General features: G+C 42.4%; 1 protein-coding gene across 2 annotated transcripts; it reads left to right on the top strand.

Moving 5' to 3' along the window:
- The first annotated feature begins 2785 nt into the window (after positions 1–2785).
- LOC130380394 (uncharacterized) lies at positions 2786–14718 on the top strand. 2 transcript variants are annotated; one of them, XM_056587586.1, is made up of 8 exons: positions 2786–2990; positions 6845–7132; positions 7687–7956; positions 9637–9732; positions 9979–10038; positions 10368–10424; positions 10783–10968; positions 12404–14718. In XM_056587586.1, exons 1-8 carry the CDS (start codon positions 2900–2902, stop codon positions 12454–12456), a joined length of 1101 nt encoding a protein of 366 aa, XP_056443561.1. In that variant the 5' UTR covers positions 2786–2899; the 3' UTR covers positions 12457–14718. The 2 variants fall into 2 exon arrangements, with proteins under 2 accessions (XP_056443561.1, XP_056443560.1); XM_056587585.1 differs by having other exon boundaries at positions 10801–10968; positions 12404–14716.
- The last annotated feature ends 4478 nt before the right edge of the window (positions 14719–19196 follow it).

Here is a 19196-nt window from a genome sequence, read left to right as displayed (position 1 = left end):
TCATAAAAACCCACTGAAGAAGAAAAAGAAGAAGGAAGATTTGGGGCATGATTAAAAAGATGAATGGGGTTAAGAGAGAATATGGATATCCAGTTTTGAAGGTAGGGGAAAAAATAGCAATGAAGGAAGAATAAAAGGGGGAGATGTTAGCAAAGGCTTTTGTGAAAGTTCATAGTTCAGAAAATATTAGTGAAGAGGGAAAAAGAGGGAGGGAGGCTACTTTAGTGGAGTATGAAGTGTTGATGCAAGATGAGGAAGAAAATGAGGATTTGTTTAATAAGACTTTCACAATGACAGAAATGAATCGTGCATTAAGGAAAACAAAGATGACCGCACCAGGAAAGGATCAGGTTTGTTATATAATGATAAGTAATTTAAGTGAGGCAGCAAAAGGAATATTATTGGAGTTATACAATAGAGTTTGGAAGGAAGGTAAATTACCAGAAAGTTGGAAGGAGGCTGTTATTGTACCAATACCTAAACCAGGGAAGGACAGTTCTAACCCAGAGAACTATAGGCCAATTGCCTTAACATCGAATATATGTAAAATAATGGAGAAAATGATAAATGAAAGATTATCATACTATATGGAGAGTAAAGGATTTATGTCAAAGTATCAGAGTGGGTTCAGAAAGGGGAGGAACACTATGGATCCGACCATATGTCTAGAACATAAGATCAGAAAGGCACAGATAAATAAGGAAAGTGTTGTAGCTGTGTTTTTTGATATTGAGAAGGCATATGACATGATGTGGGTAGAAGGATTATTAGTTAGATTAAGGAAGTTGGGAGTTAAAGGGAGAATATACAGATGGATTGAAGATTTTTTAACTGAGAGATCAATACAGGTGAGAGTAGGAAAAAGCTTGTAAGGGAATTTTAAAATAGAGAATGGAACACCACAGGGGAGCATAATTAGTCCACTATTATTTTCCATTATGATAAATGAAGTTTTTGAAGAAATAGAGAGTGGTATGGGTTTTTCATTATTTCCAGATGATGGGGCAATATGGAAGAGGGGGAAAAATATGAAATTCATTGTTAAAAAATTACAGGAGGCAATCAATAGAGTGGAGGAATGGTCTTATAAATGGGGTTTTAAGTTTTCGGTAGGGAAGACAAACATAATGTTTTTCACCAGGAAAAGAGTGAGAGATTAAATTAAAACTTTATAAACAAGACCTAAAAAGAGTAAAACACTTTAAGTTATTAGGAATGTGGTTTGATGAAAGGTTAACATGGAATATACACATTCAGAAGGTTGTGGACAAATGTAAAAAGGTTATAAATATAATGAGGTGTCTAGTTGGAAAAGAGTGGGGGGCGGATAGAGTGGCACTAAAGGGTATGGTTTAATTAGAGCGTTTATAGATTATGGGAGTGTGGTATATGGGGCAGCAGCAGAGACACATATGAAGAAACTGGAAGGTATAGAGAATCAGGCATTGCGTTTATGTAACACCTATCTGCGCTGCAGGTAGAAATGGGGGTCATGCCTATTGATTTGAGAAGGCTGCAATTGTCACTGACATACTGGGTGCATTTACAAGGACATAGCAAGGACCATCCAGCGCAAGACACGTTAAAACCTAGTTGGGAAAAAGAGAAAAAGGAAGTTAGGAATTTTGGTTGGACAGCAGTGCAGAGGGCAAAAGAAATTGGAATTGAAAAGATACAGTTTAGTCCAACAGTACCAATATCAGCACTCCCACCCTGGATTCTTCCAGATGCTACAGTAGATCTGACAATTCTAGAAAGGAAAAATAAAGATAGAGAGTTTGTTTGTAATGCCATAAGTGTGCAGGAGTATATTGATGAGTTCTATGGGTATGTAAAGATATATACAGATGGATCAAAGAGTGCAGAAAGTAAAGTAGGAGTAGCATTTTGGGTCCCAGAATTTCAGGTGCGGGTGGGTAAAAGGGTCAATGATGAAGTATCGGTGTATACAGCAGAAATGATTGCAATATTATTGGCAATACATTGGGTAGAGGAAACTAGACCAGTAAGAGTAACAATATGTTCGGAATCAAGTTCAGTTCTAACCAGTCTACAGAGCAGTAAGTCGGATAGCAGGCCGGACATTTTAATAGAGATAAAACAGATTTTATATAGAATAGAGATGATGGGTATAACAGTGGTGTTTGTGTGGTTACCGGCACATATTGGAGTGAGAGGGAATGAGGTGGTAGATAAGGTGGCAAAAGAGGCAACAAAATGTGAAGAAATTGAATTGCGTATAAATATCAGCAAGATGGAGGGTAAAAACATAATTAAAAGGAAAATGAAGGAGAAATGGCAGAAGAGGTGGGAGGAGGAGAGGAAGGGAAGGTGGTTTTATAAAATTCAGAGGAAAGTAGGAGAGGCCAGGGGAACAGGAAGGAGCAGAAGGTAAGAAACCGTAATATCACGGTTAAGATTTGGACATACAGGGCTAAATGCATCGTTATTTATTGTTGGAAAACATGACACAGGGAGGTGTGATCATTGTGAGGAGCAGGAAACTGTAGATCATGTAATGAACATTTGTAGAAAGTATGAAGTAGAGAGACGACAAATGCAGGATAATTTGGCAGAAATTAAAGAAAGATATGAGTTAGAGAATATATTAAGGAAAATGTCAGGAGATAGATGCTATAGGCACGTATTTGGATATTTAAAAGAAACAAATTTGATAAAGAAAATATGAAATCCGGGTAACTCAGGGTTACAATAGTAAATAAAGATGCATAAAGAAACCAGTAGGTGGCGGTAATGCGCATGTTTGTTTGCCAACCGCCAATAAAAGCAAATAGAAGAAGAAGAAGAAAAGAAGAAGGAGATGACATGAAAGTTGGGGGAACTTTATGACGTCGGTTGACCTTGATTATTATTATGCTTATTATTATGCTTTAGTATTATGCAATTGTTTAATATGTTGCTCCTGGTTAACATGAGGTTCTCCGGTCCCCTCTTCTTCTGGCTGTCGGCCGTCCTTGGAGTCCTGGCTGGTAGGTGGTTTTTTTTGTATCACACTGAACCGCGCCCTTCCCCGCACACACGTCGCCTGAATATGATTTCATACTCAAACATGTACGCTACCAGCTTATATCGGTATGTCTGTGATCGTATATATTGTTCGAGGCTTGAGCGTTAATGTAACGATATAGACAGAGTTGAGTATAGTGAGTGGCGTTGTAAAGCGCCGTTGTTATAGCCTGTTTACGACATTCTGTAAAGTCAGGAAGTGAACACCCCATTCGCATTCTGCGTAGACAGAGGTTTGATTATTAGCCATAATGTCGGAACCATCTAATGTGTACTTATCTCGATACCCTTATTAGAAGGAGAATACGCTCCCTTAGAAGCCACAAGTTAGAGAAAAACATGTACTACAGCACTACATTACACACAGTCCGAACCAGGGACGTGCACAGGGGGGTTGCTCAGGTTGCTTGGGCAACTGCCCATATGCCCTCCTCGACTCAGGTTGCCCTTCCGAGGAAAAAAAAAAAAAAAGTTTTTTTTTTTTAATCATTTAATGGATGCAGAATTTCATGTAGGCCTATAAAAATCGCCACTCGAAACATTTCATAAAGTATCCGTTGCCTCATTCAATTCCGTTCGGGCACTGAGAGTGAAAGTCAGTAGGGGGAGGGCAAACTCTGCCGCGCGGCAACAGCCGCTTTTGCCGCCGCCCCTCTGCCGCCCTTCCCCCATTGAAATTAATGGAGGCGGCGAGTTGCCGCGCGGGCGCGGCGTGTGAGCAGCGCTGCACGCGACCGGAACACCGGCACCTGTGAGACGACTGCCTTGATGTTCTCGGAAAAGGTGAATTTGAGATGTATAACAAACAAACAATCATCATCACGTTTTATGAAATGAATTACAATCTTCATAAATCCAGGCTCAGTTTGCCACGTAACGTTTAGCCTAAATAATCAGACAGCTAGCTAGCTTGCAGACAAGCAGCCCGTTATCTCTTAGGCAAACTAAACTACATGTCTGCTGATAGTTAGTTTCTAACATTTCCTTTTAACAAGAAGAATAAATGATGGAAGTAATACATCACATGAATTCTTTCATTCAAAATGGTTCATGCCTAAATCTTATCACTATTTTGGGTAGCCTATTGTTTGTTATTGTTAAGTGAAGCCGAAATGCCCAGTGAAAAGAGGAGGATTCAGGAGAGAGAGAGACAACTAAAGGAGGCAGCTAAGAGGAGCACATTACTACAGGGTAGTGATGTGCTCCGAAAAAAATCCGAAATCAGTGTGGTCAAGAGCGGCTGTCTGACCTCCTCCTGCTGTCCATAGAGAAGGACATACCAATCGACAAAGAAGAGGTTCTGAAGGCTTCTCTTTTGAAGCTTTGCATTTTTAAAATGTCAATTTGGAGAAACTTATCAGTGACTTGATAGGATGTTGTTTAATTATGTTTGTGTTCATGTTATGTTCTTCTTCTTCAAGTCATGTTTTTCTGCATTATCGTTAGTAGTAGTTATTTCAGTGTTTTACTTATTTGTAATTATATATTAATAAAGACCCTGTTATTCTCAGTCCTTCATATAGCCTGCAAGTTTTTTTTGGGGGGGGGGGGGGTGGTGCCCTTTTTTCAGGTCAGAGCAACTGCCCCTCAAAATTCCTGTGCACGTCCCTGGTCCGAACTGTATAACGCCTCTGATTAGTGGAGGTCGTTGTTACCATACATCTACACACATGTCTCGTCCGCTCTTCCCGGCCGCGAGTTTATTTTTTGCGGGAACCTCGTGAATATTCATGAGGGAACTCATCCCTCATTGGCTGAGACTTGGCTCGCTGGGACTTTGTCAGAGGGCTTGTGAAAACAGAGGGCTTGTGAAAATCACGAACGCAAATAAATGAAACGTTGTTATAAATCAACACAAATCCTTGTATCAATAGTGTGACACATGTTATACAGTAGTTGTTTTTAGACGAGTTAGCATTACGAGCTAACGTTTGTTTTGGCACTTACAGAAAGGTAGCTATAGAGTTGCCGTGTAGTAGGTGGATTGATAGGTGAAAATCAATATTAAAATTCATGTAGGCCTAGCCCTACGCGGAAATATTCTATGGATAGGCCTACAGATTTTATGGCCCTTCTTTCTACAATGTAATTGGTTGTGGGGTGTGGCAGAACCACTATGAAAAAATATCAGAAATCATACGGTTTATTCTTATCCATCTACACCTAACCTCCAGCAGCTCAATCTCCTCAAAGTTGACATGGGTCTGGCAAATGTTGCAAGCTTTAATAAATCCTGCCATTATGCTCACCACTTCTAGAAACAGAAGAATGGAATCTTAATGGAAATATCAAGACATGGATGGACTAACAATTAGGAAAAAAAAAACTTGGAAACAATCACCAGCTGCCGAAAGCACTGCGATGCGCTATTCATAACGTTATAAAATATAATAAATACAAAAAGGATTTACTACAGTAGCCCAGGCTGTGACACATAACCGTTTCACAGGGGCTTTTAGACGAGTGAGCTAACGTTTGTACTTACAGAAAGTTGCCGTGTAGTAGGTGGGTATCATGTGTCACATTATTGCTAAAATGATTCGTGTTAAATTATAACAACGTTTAATTCATTTGCCGATGCGCTATACATAACGTTATAAAATAAAATAAATACAAAAAGGATTTACTACAGTAGCCCCTGCGACACATAACAGTTTCACAGGGGCTTTTAGACGAGTGAGCTAACGTTTGTACTTACAGAAAGGTAGCTATAGAGTTGCCGTGTAGTAGGTGGGTATCATGTGTCACATTATTCGTGTTGATTTATAACAATGTTTAATTCATTTGAGTTTGTGATTTTCACACAAGCCCTCTGACAAAGTCCCAGCGAGCCAAGTCCCAGCCAACAAGTCCCAGCCAATCAGGGATGAGTTCCCTCATGAATATTCACGAGCTTCCCGCTACCACCCTGCAAAATATTTTTTCGCTTCCCGGCCAATGGAGTCGAACGTCCGCCCTGGCGGCCATCTTGCCACAGTCAGCTGCTCACCCACAACATTGTGTTGGTAGTGCTACATGTATTTTTTAAATAACCATAACTTGCTCAATTTTCAACCGATTTTCAAACGGGTTCTTTAGTTATAAACGTCAGAGATGTAGTTATGAAACTGCATACTTATGAATAATTATGTTAGGTTCTAAAAAAATATAATAATGTTCTAAAATAGGTACAAGATTATAACCATTTTAATAACGTAAGAAACCGAACCGTTTGTAAATCGGTTGTCATTTGGATAGTATAAATGCTAGGAATACATAATGGTGAATGAATACGTAACTGATGGGAAGAACGAAGCACTTTACCATGTCGATGACAACCCTATACACTATAGGCAACATTACACACACACGCGCATACACAAATATTTTTATTAAAAATATAAACACTATAATAATCTCACAAATATTGTAGTTTTTGCCTTTTATTTTGGTTTTCTAAATGAATTTTTTGCTCCGAATCAAAAAGAATGGGAGATTTACTCACCGTTAAAAAAGGGGGCAGTCGCTCTGTAGCCGCAAGCAACCAGGAGGATTTTCGAATAACTGCAACCTCTTGTACTTCACTCCACTCCATTTATGAAAATATAAGTCTTATCGGCTTGAAATTAATGGTGGCAAACTCACCAATGTGGCCGCTGTACAGACAGCTCGGCTCACCGTCTTTGTATCTGGATGGTTTCACAAAAGTCTGAGATTCTGTCAAGAAGTCTTTGAAGCGTTTGATCTCATCAGAAACACTTTGAAAAATGAAAAGCTATGAAAGAGACTGTAATGGAAAATTGCATAACATTTCAATCGTTTTTGTTTTTTGTTGTAGCTCAAGGAGAACCTAAATATTTTGAAGTGGGCACAACGCTCACCTTTGAGCCAGACGTTTCCACTGTTCAAAAACCAATCGACACCATCAGGTGGAAGTGCGGCACCACTTTGGTGGTGGATTGGGATCCGAGCGACCATACATACTATGGGTCATTCAATGGACGCACAACGTTGGATCCAAAAACCCTGCGGTTGGTCATCAATCATTTGACCGTGGCAGATAGCGGACAGTTCTCCGTGGAGACGAATCATGGAACAGTCGGGTCTTATGAGGTTAAAGTCATCAGTAAGTGTGTGTGTGTGTGTGTGTGTGTGTGTGTGTGTGTGTGTGTGTGTGTGTGTGTGTGTGTGTGTGTGTGTGTGTGTGTGTGTGTGTGTGTGTGTGTGTGTGTGTGTGTGTGTCATCTATTGACCTGAGCCCAAACTAATCTAATTTCAATAAGCAAATACCAAAATGTCATCGGTAAATGGTAAACTTTAGTGTCCTCACCTCTGAGAGATCAAAAAGGAGTCGGATCTGCATTTGTAAAGTACGCGGTAGTGCAACCAGTTTAGGTCTGTAAAAGCCTTAAGACATTTCCGTAAAAGCCTAAAGAAATTGGCTAAACGAATGGCCTGGGCCACTAGGACAATAAAACAAATGGGCCCATATCTTACGACTGATAATTGGATGAAATGTAACCAAACCTTTACCATCGGTTCGCCTTTACGCATAGGCAAATATGTGAAAAGTGACAGGGGTCTAGACTGCAGACAGAGATTTCTGCACTGGGGGCTGTAGATGATACACAGCAAAGGGAAGACCTCATCTCTGTTCTTGTGTTCTTTTCACCCGACCAGAGCCCCCTCTGACGCCCAGTATAAAGACCCAGCCGCTGTTGTGTGACGTCGTTTGTGATCTGAAGTGTACCGCGAACACCACAGATCTGGGACCGGTCTCCTACGAATGGAAGGAAGACGAAGGAGAGTGGACCGAGGGTGACGAGCTGAAGGTTATGAAGATGTCCAAACCCCCTGAGAAGTTCTCCTGCAGGCTGAAGACCCGTGTGAGGACCAGCGGAGCCAGCATCGCCATGGTCAATCCACTCAATGAACCAGTACCAGAAACAGGTATGTCAACACTGAAGGGTCATATTAAGCTATTCGGGTTGCAAAAGGCTTTAACTTATAGAATGGGATTCGGGAAGTTCTAAGTTTACTCTCAATTTGCATTTAAAAAAAAAAAAAGTAGAATTGCAAAATAAATCCACACAGACGCGTGTCAAAGTGTCAAAACAGTATCTACAAATAGAATAAGAGTAAAAAACATATAAAAAGTATAAAAGTACAAAATGCTCAATACTAAATGCAAAATTCTAAAAATATAAAAAATGTATATGCAGGGAAATAATATACAAGAAGATTAGTATACAAGCCAATATTCACATGCGGGAGTGGTTAAAAACTGCAAGAACAGTGTATCAAACAGCCGAGTTGTGTGTGATATAGTGTTACGTAGTGGGTGGTGGGTCAGGCCTGGTTCTCTTCCCCGACCTCCCAGTGAGGGGCTGTACAGTTTAATGGCTTGGGGGACAAAGGAGTTTTTCAGACTGTTGGTGTTGCATTCGGTGGGGAGCATCCTGTCGCTGAACGAGCTCCTTTGGTTGCTGATGACAGTGTGCAGAGGATGGCTGACATTGTCCAGAATAGCCAGCAGTTTGATGTTCCCCTCTGCCACTGTCACCAGAGAGTCCAGCTTCATGCCGACCCATCAGCTTGTCCAGCCTTGATGAGTCCTTTTTAAATATGCTGCCCCCCAGCCCACCAAAGCGTCGAAAAGGACGCTTGCGACCACAGACTGGTAGAACATCCACAGGAGTTTCCAGCAGATGTTGAATGATCGCAGCCTCCTCAGGAAGTCACATTCTGCTTTGGGCTTTCCGGTACAAATGGTCTGTGTTGCTTGCCCAGTTCGGCTTGTTGTCCATCCACAGCCCGAGGTACTTGTAGGAGATAACGTTGTCAACTACAGCCCCCTCAATCTTTACTGGTCCAGGACGTGGTCTAGACTTCCCAAAGTCTAAGACCAGCTCTTCGGTTTTGAGCTGCAGGTGGTTTGTGTGGCACCAATCAAAGGCACCAGGCAGGAAATCAAAGGCACCAGGCAGGGGTCCACTCGCATCTTGGCCAGTTTGTCCTGAAGCAGAAGGGGTCGAATGGTGTTGAAGGACAGCACCTCCACACCCACCTTGGTTCGGTAGGCAAACTGTAATTGTTCCTGGGTATGCTTCACCTGAGGCCTGAAGACTAAGGTTGAAGACATGCTGTAGTGGCTTACAGAGTTGGCTGATGGGACCGGATGGGTTTTGTGCATTTGTTTCTTAATAGCATGTTCCACCTTCAGCAGAAGGCTTTAAACAGGCGGTTTTTGTTTCTTTGTTAGGCCGAACCCTATCCTATTCACCTCATACATCCAAACTCTCAGTATAATACAAAAAGAGGGCCAAACTATAGGCTTGACACATACTCATTGGGTATTCTCCTGTCCACACCGGGGATAACGTTAGAGTCTTGTCTATAGTAGCCTTCTTCTACCTGGTTATGAACGACAACCTCTGTCTTGATTTGAATGATTAGTTTGCCAGTTGGGCCGGTCATTTGGGACAGTCGGTTAGGAACCAGTGAAATTATCCAAGTGTATGTTGTTGACAACCCCTCAGGTTGAGACAAATTATTAACATTGTGTGTTTTAGCATGTTGATGCCATGATGGTACCTTTTTTATGTTTATTTTCATTTTCTCTCTTTGCAGGTTTAACTGGTGGAGCTATTTTCGGCATATTATTATTGATTGTTGCTGTAATTGCTGTCATTGCTGTCATTGCTGGCATTGCTCTGGTGAAGTGGCGTAAGTATCCATTCTATCACCTTTTTGCTCGTTTTGCTCTCACTCTCTAGCTCTCTAGATATATAGATATAATGTACACACATATGGTGAAAACAAAGCAAAAATAGAATAACTACATGGAGGGACGGCATGGCTGTTCAATGGATAGGCTTAGAATATTTGAGCACGACAGGTTTCACAAACTAGAATACTCCAGTTTACTTAGTAGTGTCCCCAATGTTGACCTAGCCTTTATTCCTGATCCAGGTCCGAGCCATCCACTTTCTACGTTAATCCTCAGGAATGATTTTCTGACGAGACGCATATGTGAGTATTCTTTTGGCTAAATATATATCTTTAGAATATGTATGTGATATAGAGCCCCCCCAACTGTACAGCATCAGACTGATGTCAAGCTACACATGCTGGCTGAATCCCTTTTAGTTAAAAAAGCCGGCCAATGGCGATATACAGTTCATCCAAGGGCCTCTGTTTAACCCTTTGGTTCTAGGTCAGATTATACCTTTAAGTGGAGGTTTAAACCATCCACACGGGGCATTCTATGATGGCTGTGTGTGTCAGATATCGGTGAGGGTGGTCATTCTTTTCCCTCTCAGGGTATAGTAAAGACTTCTTGTTCCGTTGTTTCTCCTCAGTTGGTAACCAGCTACCAGTCCCTCAATCCGATCCAGAACAACCACCCCAACCAGCAGGTCGGTCACCATAGTTAATAATTATACACCAATAATTAATTGAAATGCTTGAAAGATGACTGATTTTAAGCTGTAGACAAAAGGTACATATTGGTGAAATATCATTCTACTGTGTAATACTCTTATCGTCAACATTCAATTGACGATATGATGGAGAATAATGAAATCGTGTGATGCGTATTCCCAATACGAAACCAGATTTACTAGCCCGCTCAGGAATTTCACTGAGGAAAAAGTGCCTTAGTTAATTTGCTATGCGTGCCTTAGCCTTTGCCATAGCAACTGTAATCCACTAAAGATGTTATTAATTTATTTCTAAGAATATTCAACAAGGAATATTAATTAACCGATCCTCCAGACCAACCAGCTGTTCCCGACCAACCAGCTGTTCCCGACCAACCAGCTGTTCCCGACCAACCAGCTGTTCCCGACCAACCAGCCAATCCCGACCAACCAGCCAATTCCGACCAACCAGCCAATCCCGACCAACCAGCCAATCCCAACCAACTATCTGATCAAGGCCGACCAGCGAATGGAGTCAAAGGTCAGTCACCATAGTTACCAAAAAAAAAACATAATGTTTGAAAGATTATTATAAACTGTAGACAAAATCGACATATTGTTATATTATTATTCTACTGTTGCCAAAATGTAATATTTTCACTTAAAATGTATACTTTCATTACATAGCATATAGCATAGCGGAGGTGACCAGGCCGAAGTTAGTTTAATAGTCAACATTCAATTGACGTTATGATAGCGAATAACGGAAATCGTGTGATCTGTATTACCAATACGAAACCAGCTTCTCTAGCCCACTCAGGAAAGTGCAGCTTTCGGTGTACTTCATTTATTTAAAAAAATATATATTTTCTATGCATACCCAAGCCTTTGCCATAGCATTAATAATCCACTAAATATGTTATATTCATATATATATATATATATATATATATATATATATATATATATATATATATATATATATATATATATATATATATACAGTGGCGGCTGGTGGTTTTTAAAGTGAGGGAGGAAGGACTGTGCGCTTGGTTGCCATTGGCCTGCTTGCACTGATAGCGGCCTATTGTGGTATAAGTGTGTGACACTCAAGTTGTTTTAGGATGGTGAACTACAACATTGCAGGATGGGATAATTACCGTATGTGAATTGATACAAATCCACAAGTGGCAGCATTGTAATTTGAAAGCTGGTGGGCAGCATGTATTGGACTACAAGGGCAGAAGGAAAGGATGCAAAGCCAATTAGTAAAATCAGACCTACTCTTGATTTGTAAAACTAAATAAAAAGATCTGGGCCTATCATTGGGCCTATTTATCCCTCAGCTAGTCACACCCACCCAGAGGAGGTCTTTCCTCCTCTCTCCCATTGAACATGTTACTCACCGGCCGCCAACACTTTCGGGGAAATGAACGGGAGTCAATGGAGGCTGAGGGAAGAACGTCCTCCCTGAAGTAATTGTCAATAGGCGATAGGGGGTGCTAATGTCCCTTTACCCAGGGAAACGAACATAACATTATACAAAGGCATTAATTCATTAAAGTAGTCTGGACAATCTACATTTTTCATTCTCAACAAGGTTAAGGAGGATCTTCCTCACTGGAGAAGCCTCCAAAACAACACCATGACGTTAAACTGTGAGATAGAACGTGACTTCTTTCCCAGGCCACCAATACTTAAATACTATAGAATTTCCTTTATCCCGAGGTTGCCTCTTGAGGTGACCCTGGATTGCGTATTTTTATAGCATGACTCGATTGCCTTCTTTTAATAAATAGTTTCACTATCATACCTCATTCATCCTCCCGAGTCGTACCGTAACTGAAGAACGCCTCTGCTACAACGGCGAGCTGAAACAAACTAGAACAAGATCCAAAATGTGGAAATAAACTAACAACTTTAAAAAGTACTATGACTTTGAGTGTTAATTGCATGTCTTTTTGTTTCTTTCACAGGGGCTGAGGAGATGGAAATGTTGACTAATACAAATTCAAATGAAAAGCCATGAGCAGTCACACAGAGTGGCCACTGGATTGCTGCTGTCTACGAATTGATTAGGCCGCCTCTGAATGTTCAACAAGTGCTGAGCTCAGGGGGTAGAGCAGTTGCCTTGTAACCGAAAGGTTGCCAGTTCACTGCCAGCTACTCCTAGCTGAGTGTTCAGTTAGGTACACATTAACACAACGACTCGGTGTGTCAATGTGTACCATCGGTTAATACACACATTGACACACCGAGTCTGCCGTCGGTGTCTCAATGTGTGTATTAACCGATGGATAAATGTGTGAGACTAGAGAATGAGGAATGAGACGCATGGATGTCTGCTGCGACACACGGCCGTCTTGTTTTCCACACAGGTTGAGGGAATTGCCATTTGTTACTAGTATTTTGTGATGTTCGTGATGTGATGTATTTATATAGCTTGCTGTTTTTATATTGTTTGCTTGTCATGGGCCAAACCTAATCAAGTGGAGCTAGCGAGCCTTCTCACTCTTCTGTGGGGCTAACGCCACTGACGCAGCCTTTGTTTTTCACCAGTTCATGCCAACAATCAATGAACAGTGCCCCACTTGCTGAGGGAAGTTTGTGTTAATTGAATTACCATGCAGTTGTGAAGGACAGTTCACAGTGACAGACAAATGAAGGACCAAATTGCAGAGAAGATGGGACCTACCCAGCTGCAGCTGCAGCTTCAGCACAAACACCTTCCATCCACCACATCAGCCCTGTTCTCCAACAGCTCCACTGGCTCAAGGTGCGGCCACACCAGACGCGTATCTCGCGTACTTTTTACGCGAGATACGCGCGTAAAATGTTGCTTGACCATTTTGTGTCAAAAATGGTCACATACGCGCAATACGCGCCATACGCGCATACGTCACTCGCCTAGATGAGTCCAATGTCCATGCAAGTGAACGGAGCGTTCCCTCTTCGTCATAACTATCAAACCAAATGTTATGTTATGTTACTATTTCCACCCAGAATAAAGAAAGTTGTCGGCCGTGGCTGTGTGTGTGTGTGTGTGTCTTGCCCCAGGATGAGGCTCCCCACGGTAAAGGCTCCAACACTTGGGTGTGTGTGTGTTGCCCCAGGATAAGCTGCGCTGGAGTCCGAGGTAGGAAACCCAAACGCCGCCGTGTTTGGGTGATAGAGTTTAGATCGGGTTAGATTAAATAATCTCGGATATAAATAACAATAATCGGGTTAAATAACTTCACATGGTGTGTCTGGTGTGTTTCCAGCATTCGTAGTGTTGATCAGCAGATATATAGTCCGCCAAGACGTTGAGGTTGCTTAGTAACCAGAGACTCTGTCCATGCAAGTGAACGGAGCGTTCCCTCTTCGTCATAACTATCAAACCAAACATCCTTCACATTCACCGAGCGAACATTATGAAAGTAAAATGCACATTTCTCGCTAGAAATGTTTCCATAAAAGCATTTAATGGCGTAACTATGTTACTATTTCCACACAGAATAAAGAAAAATGTCGGCCGTATGCTTCTGTCCAAGCTCACTACTCTCTGCCAGTGACGTCGGGTCAAGCTCAACGCTGATTGGGCAAGGCGGCAATCGTCAGACGCGTATCTCGCGTACTTCGCGTAAAAAGTTCAATTTTTTGAACTCTTGAAATGTACGCGATATACGCGCGTATAGCGCGTATTGCGCGTAAATATACGCGCCACATACGCGCTATACGCGCGTACAATGTTGCTTATACGCTTAATACGCGTAATACGCGTAATACGCGTATTAAACCAATGGTTCCCAATGGAGAAAATGGCGATTTGAGACGCGAAGTACGCGAGATACGCGTCTGGTGTGGCCGCACCTTCACAGTTCATCCATTTCAAAGTCCTCCGGTTAACATTCAAGGCCATCCACAACCTCGCCCCCCAATCTGTCCGACCTCGTCCTTATTCCCACTCCATCTCGCCCCCTCAGCTCCTCTTCCTCCATACATCTGTCTGTCCACTCGGACCGTCTCACCACCATGGGGCACAGGGCGTTCAGCCCCTCTTTTTCTCTTTCTAATGACTTTTTCTACCTTTTGTACGTGTCCTTGAGTGCAGAGAAAGGCACCTTCAAATAAAATGTGCGTCCTCTAAAGGTGCCTATTTTTGTCATTGGCTCAGATTATGTTATCATAATTTGGCCAAATTGGGCTATCTAATTTAACTCTACTCCCCAAGTGCTGCTGTTTCAATGTGCTTTATTTGCTATGTAACACTATATAAAACTTGTTTCTGTACCTTTTGGTTGATCTGGTCTGTTTGTTATTGTTTCCTGCACCCATATTTAGTACTCCGTAAGGCATGCCTATTTACATGATAACAAGGAAACCACGTGCACATTACATGCAGGTTTATGACATTGCATTCATAAATGGACTGAATGGATGAGAGATGAATGAGAGATTCACTTCCGGAACCTGAGCTGCCCAAAAAGACAGTGATTTCTGTTGAGCTCTATAGCGATGTAGATACTGACAACCTTTTTGTCGTTTTGAGGAAGCTCGGTGTAGGCCAAGGCTTGCCTTCTTGGGTTAGGGTCGGCTGTGATAATGGACATGTTAGTGTCAGCTGTGTTAGTAGACATGTTAGTGTCCGCTGTGTTAGTAGACATGTTGGGGTCAGCTGTGTTAGTAGACATGTTGGGGTCAGCTGTGTTAGTAGACATTTAAGTGTCCGCTGTGTTAATAGACATGTGAGGGTTAGCTTTGTTAATAGACATGTGAGGGTTAGCTGGGTTAATAGACATGTGAGGGTCAGCTGGGTTAATAGACATGTGAGGGTCAGCTGTGTTAATAGACATGTGAGGGTCAGCTGGGTTAATAGACATGTGAGGGTCAGCTGTGTTAATAGACATGTGAGGGTCAGCTGTGTTAATAGACATGTGAGGGTCAGCTGGGTTAATAGACATGTGAGGGTCAGCTGGGTTAATAGACATGTGAGGGTCAGCTGTGTTAATAGACATGTGAGGCTCAGCTGGGTTAAGAGATATGTTAGGGTCAGCTGGGATAATAGACATGTTAGTGGCAGCTGTGTAAAGAGGTATGTTATGGTCGGCTGTGATAGTGGGCATGTTAGGGTCAGATGTGTTAAGAGATATGTTAAGGTCAGCTGTGTTAATAGGAATGTTTTCTCGTACACTGCTCATTCTAACTCCCAGATCCTTGGCTTCACAGCTGCAGTAGCTCACCTGCAGTCAGAGAGAAGAAACGCGTTACACAAAACATGCAGGTGAATGCCACAGAGGAAGAGTGTATCTTCAAGCAAGGAAGAAGTCTAACCAGGGAGAAGTCTAGCCACCTCCTGTGTAACTAAGTGTCCTCCGTACTTGCTATTCAAGAGAAAATACAATTTGTTATCAACGTTTCGTTTGGGGGGAGGGTACATCGCAGGTAACAGCGCACCCAAACGCTCACATTTGCACGATCAGCGCAGCCCTGGTTGGTTCGGGAATCCATTTTTCTTGTCAATCAACGCACCACTTCAGCGGAGAAACCCAGGGAGGGAGGGAGCTACTTTAATGATAAAGCGGTTTTTGCTTATTGGGATATTTTATTATGGTGCTACAACTCCCTCTAGCGGCCATCTAATGAAAAGGTTGCTAGCGCTGTACTTTAAAACGCATGTATAAACTTTATGTACATCGATATAGTCTCCCTAACTATCGATACAAAATACACAATTTAACCCGTGATCAAATCCTGTGACTCACACAGAAAAAAACAACACAAATCATGTTTAACATAATTTATATTTATTTTCTTTTGAACAAAATGTTAATAAATGTGTATTTGTTTTACGTCCAAAAAGGATCATGGGTTGTGGGACGCATTTTTATAAATAACTTCATCCAAGTCTTTTTGTATAAAAAAAGAAAAAAAATTAGCAAACTAAAGCATCTCTATTATGACAAAATGACAACTTTATCATATATATTTTTTCTCTATGTTTGAACCCTTTTCTCATTTCAAGCTTTGTTTTTTAATATATATATATATTTTTTAAGACGTGTTCTTCTCGTCGTTTAACATCCAACTGAACCCTACTCATCAACTCACACCACGGCTTTAGACACAACCAAAAATGCAGCAAAAAACAAGTTTCCCCCAGAAAGAAAAAATTTAAATGACAAAAGAAAAGGGAAAATGAAAATAAAAAGTATCAAATAAATAATCGATCAAAGTAACCATGGGTTGGTGGTGGTAAACAACAGACATCACAGGTCTTCCACGTGAATTCTGGGTGTCGGTTGGGCGGGGAAGTTAGGGGGTGTTTTAAGAAAGAAAGCCACAAATTTGTGCCGGACATATTTACAACAGATGAGTGCAGTTCTGCCGTTATTGGAGTGGGGATAGGTGGTATGTTGTTGTTGGGGGGGGGGGGGGGGGGGGGTCATCTGCATAGATCTGAGGGGCTTCGATTGCAAACATACGCGATACGCAGGTTCACATGCAAATTTACCTGTGTGTATGTGTGTGTGTGTTGGTTGAATACATTTTTTGGAGTGGGGTTTGAATGGTTTACTTTTTTTAGAGCACTCCTTTGGGTGGTGGCTACATACATCCACTGCTGTCTTCGAGGGTCAGGTGGGGTGGGTTGATGGGGTTGATGGGGTTGGGAGAGGTGGGGTGGGGGGGTGAATCAATGATCGGGGGGAGCCAATGCTACGGAATAAAAGAAGACGGCGAAAACTTAAAACAATTATAAAACAAGAGACGACACTTCACGTGGGGGGGGGGGGGGGTGTTTAGTAAAGTAAGTAAAGGAAATGAAAAACATTGTGGACAATAAGAACAAAACCTTGAAGTCCAGTTGTATTTTGTGTTTGAGGAACATTTATGGTATGGTATTCTATATCCAGCATTTTGCTGCAAGTGTTTTAGCTTTCCCATGGGCTAAGGTCAACGGATCAGCCCATGCCGATGTGCCCACACACTCCACGGGCAGAGCGTGTTGATGGATAATCATCACACTCTAGTCAACTCATGTTGGTTATCCATCAACATGAGTTGATGGATAATCTGTTACATTAGCCTTGGTAGGCCTACATTCCATGAGCATTCAGTCTGGAGATTATGACAGTTTGGTTTATTTTGTTTAACATTTGTCCCAATTTCGGATTTCAGTTTGAGCTGACTGATCGGAAGCTGACGTTGAACCCGGTGTCTGTGTCTGGTCCTAGATGTGAGCCGAGGTATCGGGGGCGTTTGTGTTTTCTTTATGATTTCACCGCGTGACCCATGCGCACTTCACTGTGCAATATCAGCAGCAAGTCATGCAGAACGGTAATCAAAGATGGATGGATCAGCCCTTGAAAACGTATTTTAATCACTACCTAACTGACTAACTCCCTACCTGACTCACTAACTAACTAACTAACTATCTAACTATATCTTACTAACTAACTATGGCTAACCAATAAGCTAACCGACTAATCGACTAACTAACAAAATAGCTAACTAACTGATGAGTGAATGCTGACACAGCCCTTTTCCCTATTCTGGGACGCATCGAGGTTAAGCTTCTGCTCTCGAGAGTACCTTCCGTAAAACAGGAATGTGTTTAGAACGTAACCAAGGGTAACCAAAATGTGTCACGGGTCATGTGGGCCAGGGCTGCAGTATCGTTTTCTTGTGAAGCTTTGCTGTCGGCTGTAAAAAATCGGCCGGAATGAGTGACGGCATAGTACAGCAAGAGCCATTGTGTTTGTGCGTGTATGTATCGGTGCGTTCGTCTCACTGGCTTTCACCAGCGCAGAGGCACTTGAAGACCTTACGCCTCCAGGTGTCATGGCGACAGGTGTAACCCTACCATTGGTGTAACCCTGGGCAACGCTGGGCCGTCCCAGCTACTGGACGTGACACGAAGAATAAGGGTTGGTGGTAACTAACCCCTTATTTTGGTATTGGGTCGGGGCCCAATCCACACACAGGCAATACCAAACACACACACACACACATATAGGCTAAACCATCTTTTTGCGGTTCTATTTAGGGCCGGTTTCAGTCGGGTCTAACCTTTGACCTTTCTCAGAGAGAGAGATGGTTGTCTGGCTGTTCTGACTACACTCGTCCTTCCAGAAGTTCCTACTCCCGACTTTTCATCCTTCCCACCTACAAGACTCACTCGTTTCTGAGCACTTGGAATGTGTTTTTAGGGGGGGCTGGAATCAGGGGCGGGGGGGGGGGGGGGGGTGGGGGGGGGGGTGGGGGGGGGGGGGGGGGGTGGGGGGGTGTAGACAGAAAAAAAACACAAGCTCGAGATTAAGTTGGAGAAGAATCAAATAATTTGTTTTCTCTGTTTGCGGGACAGTGGACCGTGGGGGGTCATGGGTCATTTGTGGCTAGGCCCTCAAGGAACAAACGGCACAGCAAAGGACTCACACGTGGCGTGGTGGACGAGGAAGCAGGAGCACAGCGCCTCACGTCAACCTGTTCTGGCACCTTGACAATCATCAAAAACATAAGAGTGAGAATAAGAACCAAAATGGCATCCAACAATCCATGAGTAATGAGTTGAGCGTGGGCTTCGCCGCCGTCTTCGCTTTGTGTGAGAAGAAGACCTCACTTACTGAAGTTTCAGACTCCTTTTTCCATACGCACCCCTAAGGAACATTACTAAACAACACAACAATGGAGGGAGGAGAGGGAAGATACTCAGGGAGAGGGAGGAGGAGGAGGAGGAGGGGGGGGGGATGAGTAACAACATGTGATAGAAAAAACGTTCAGGCAGAATAG

The sequence above is a fragment of the Gadus chalcogrammus genome, chromosome 4 (genome assembly GCF_026213295.1).
Source record: "Gadus chalcogrammus isolate NIFS_2021 chromosome 4, NIFS_Gcha_1.0, whole genome shotgun sequence".
NCBI lineage: Eukaryota > Metazoa > Chordata > Actinopteri > Gadiformes > Gadidae > Gadus > Gadus chalcogrammus.
The sequence above is the reverse complement of the archived record's forward strand: the minus strand, read 5'-3'. Positions and strand labels throughout refer to the sequence as shown.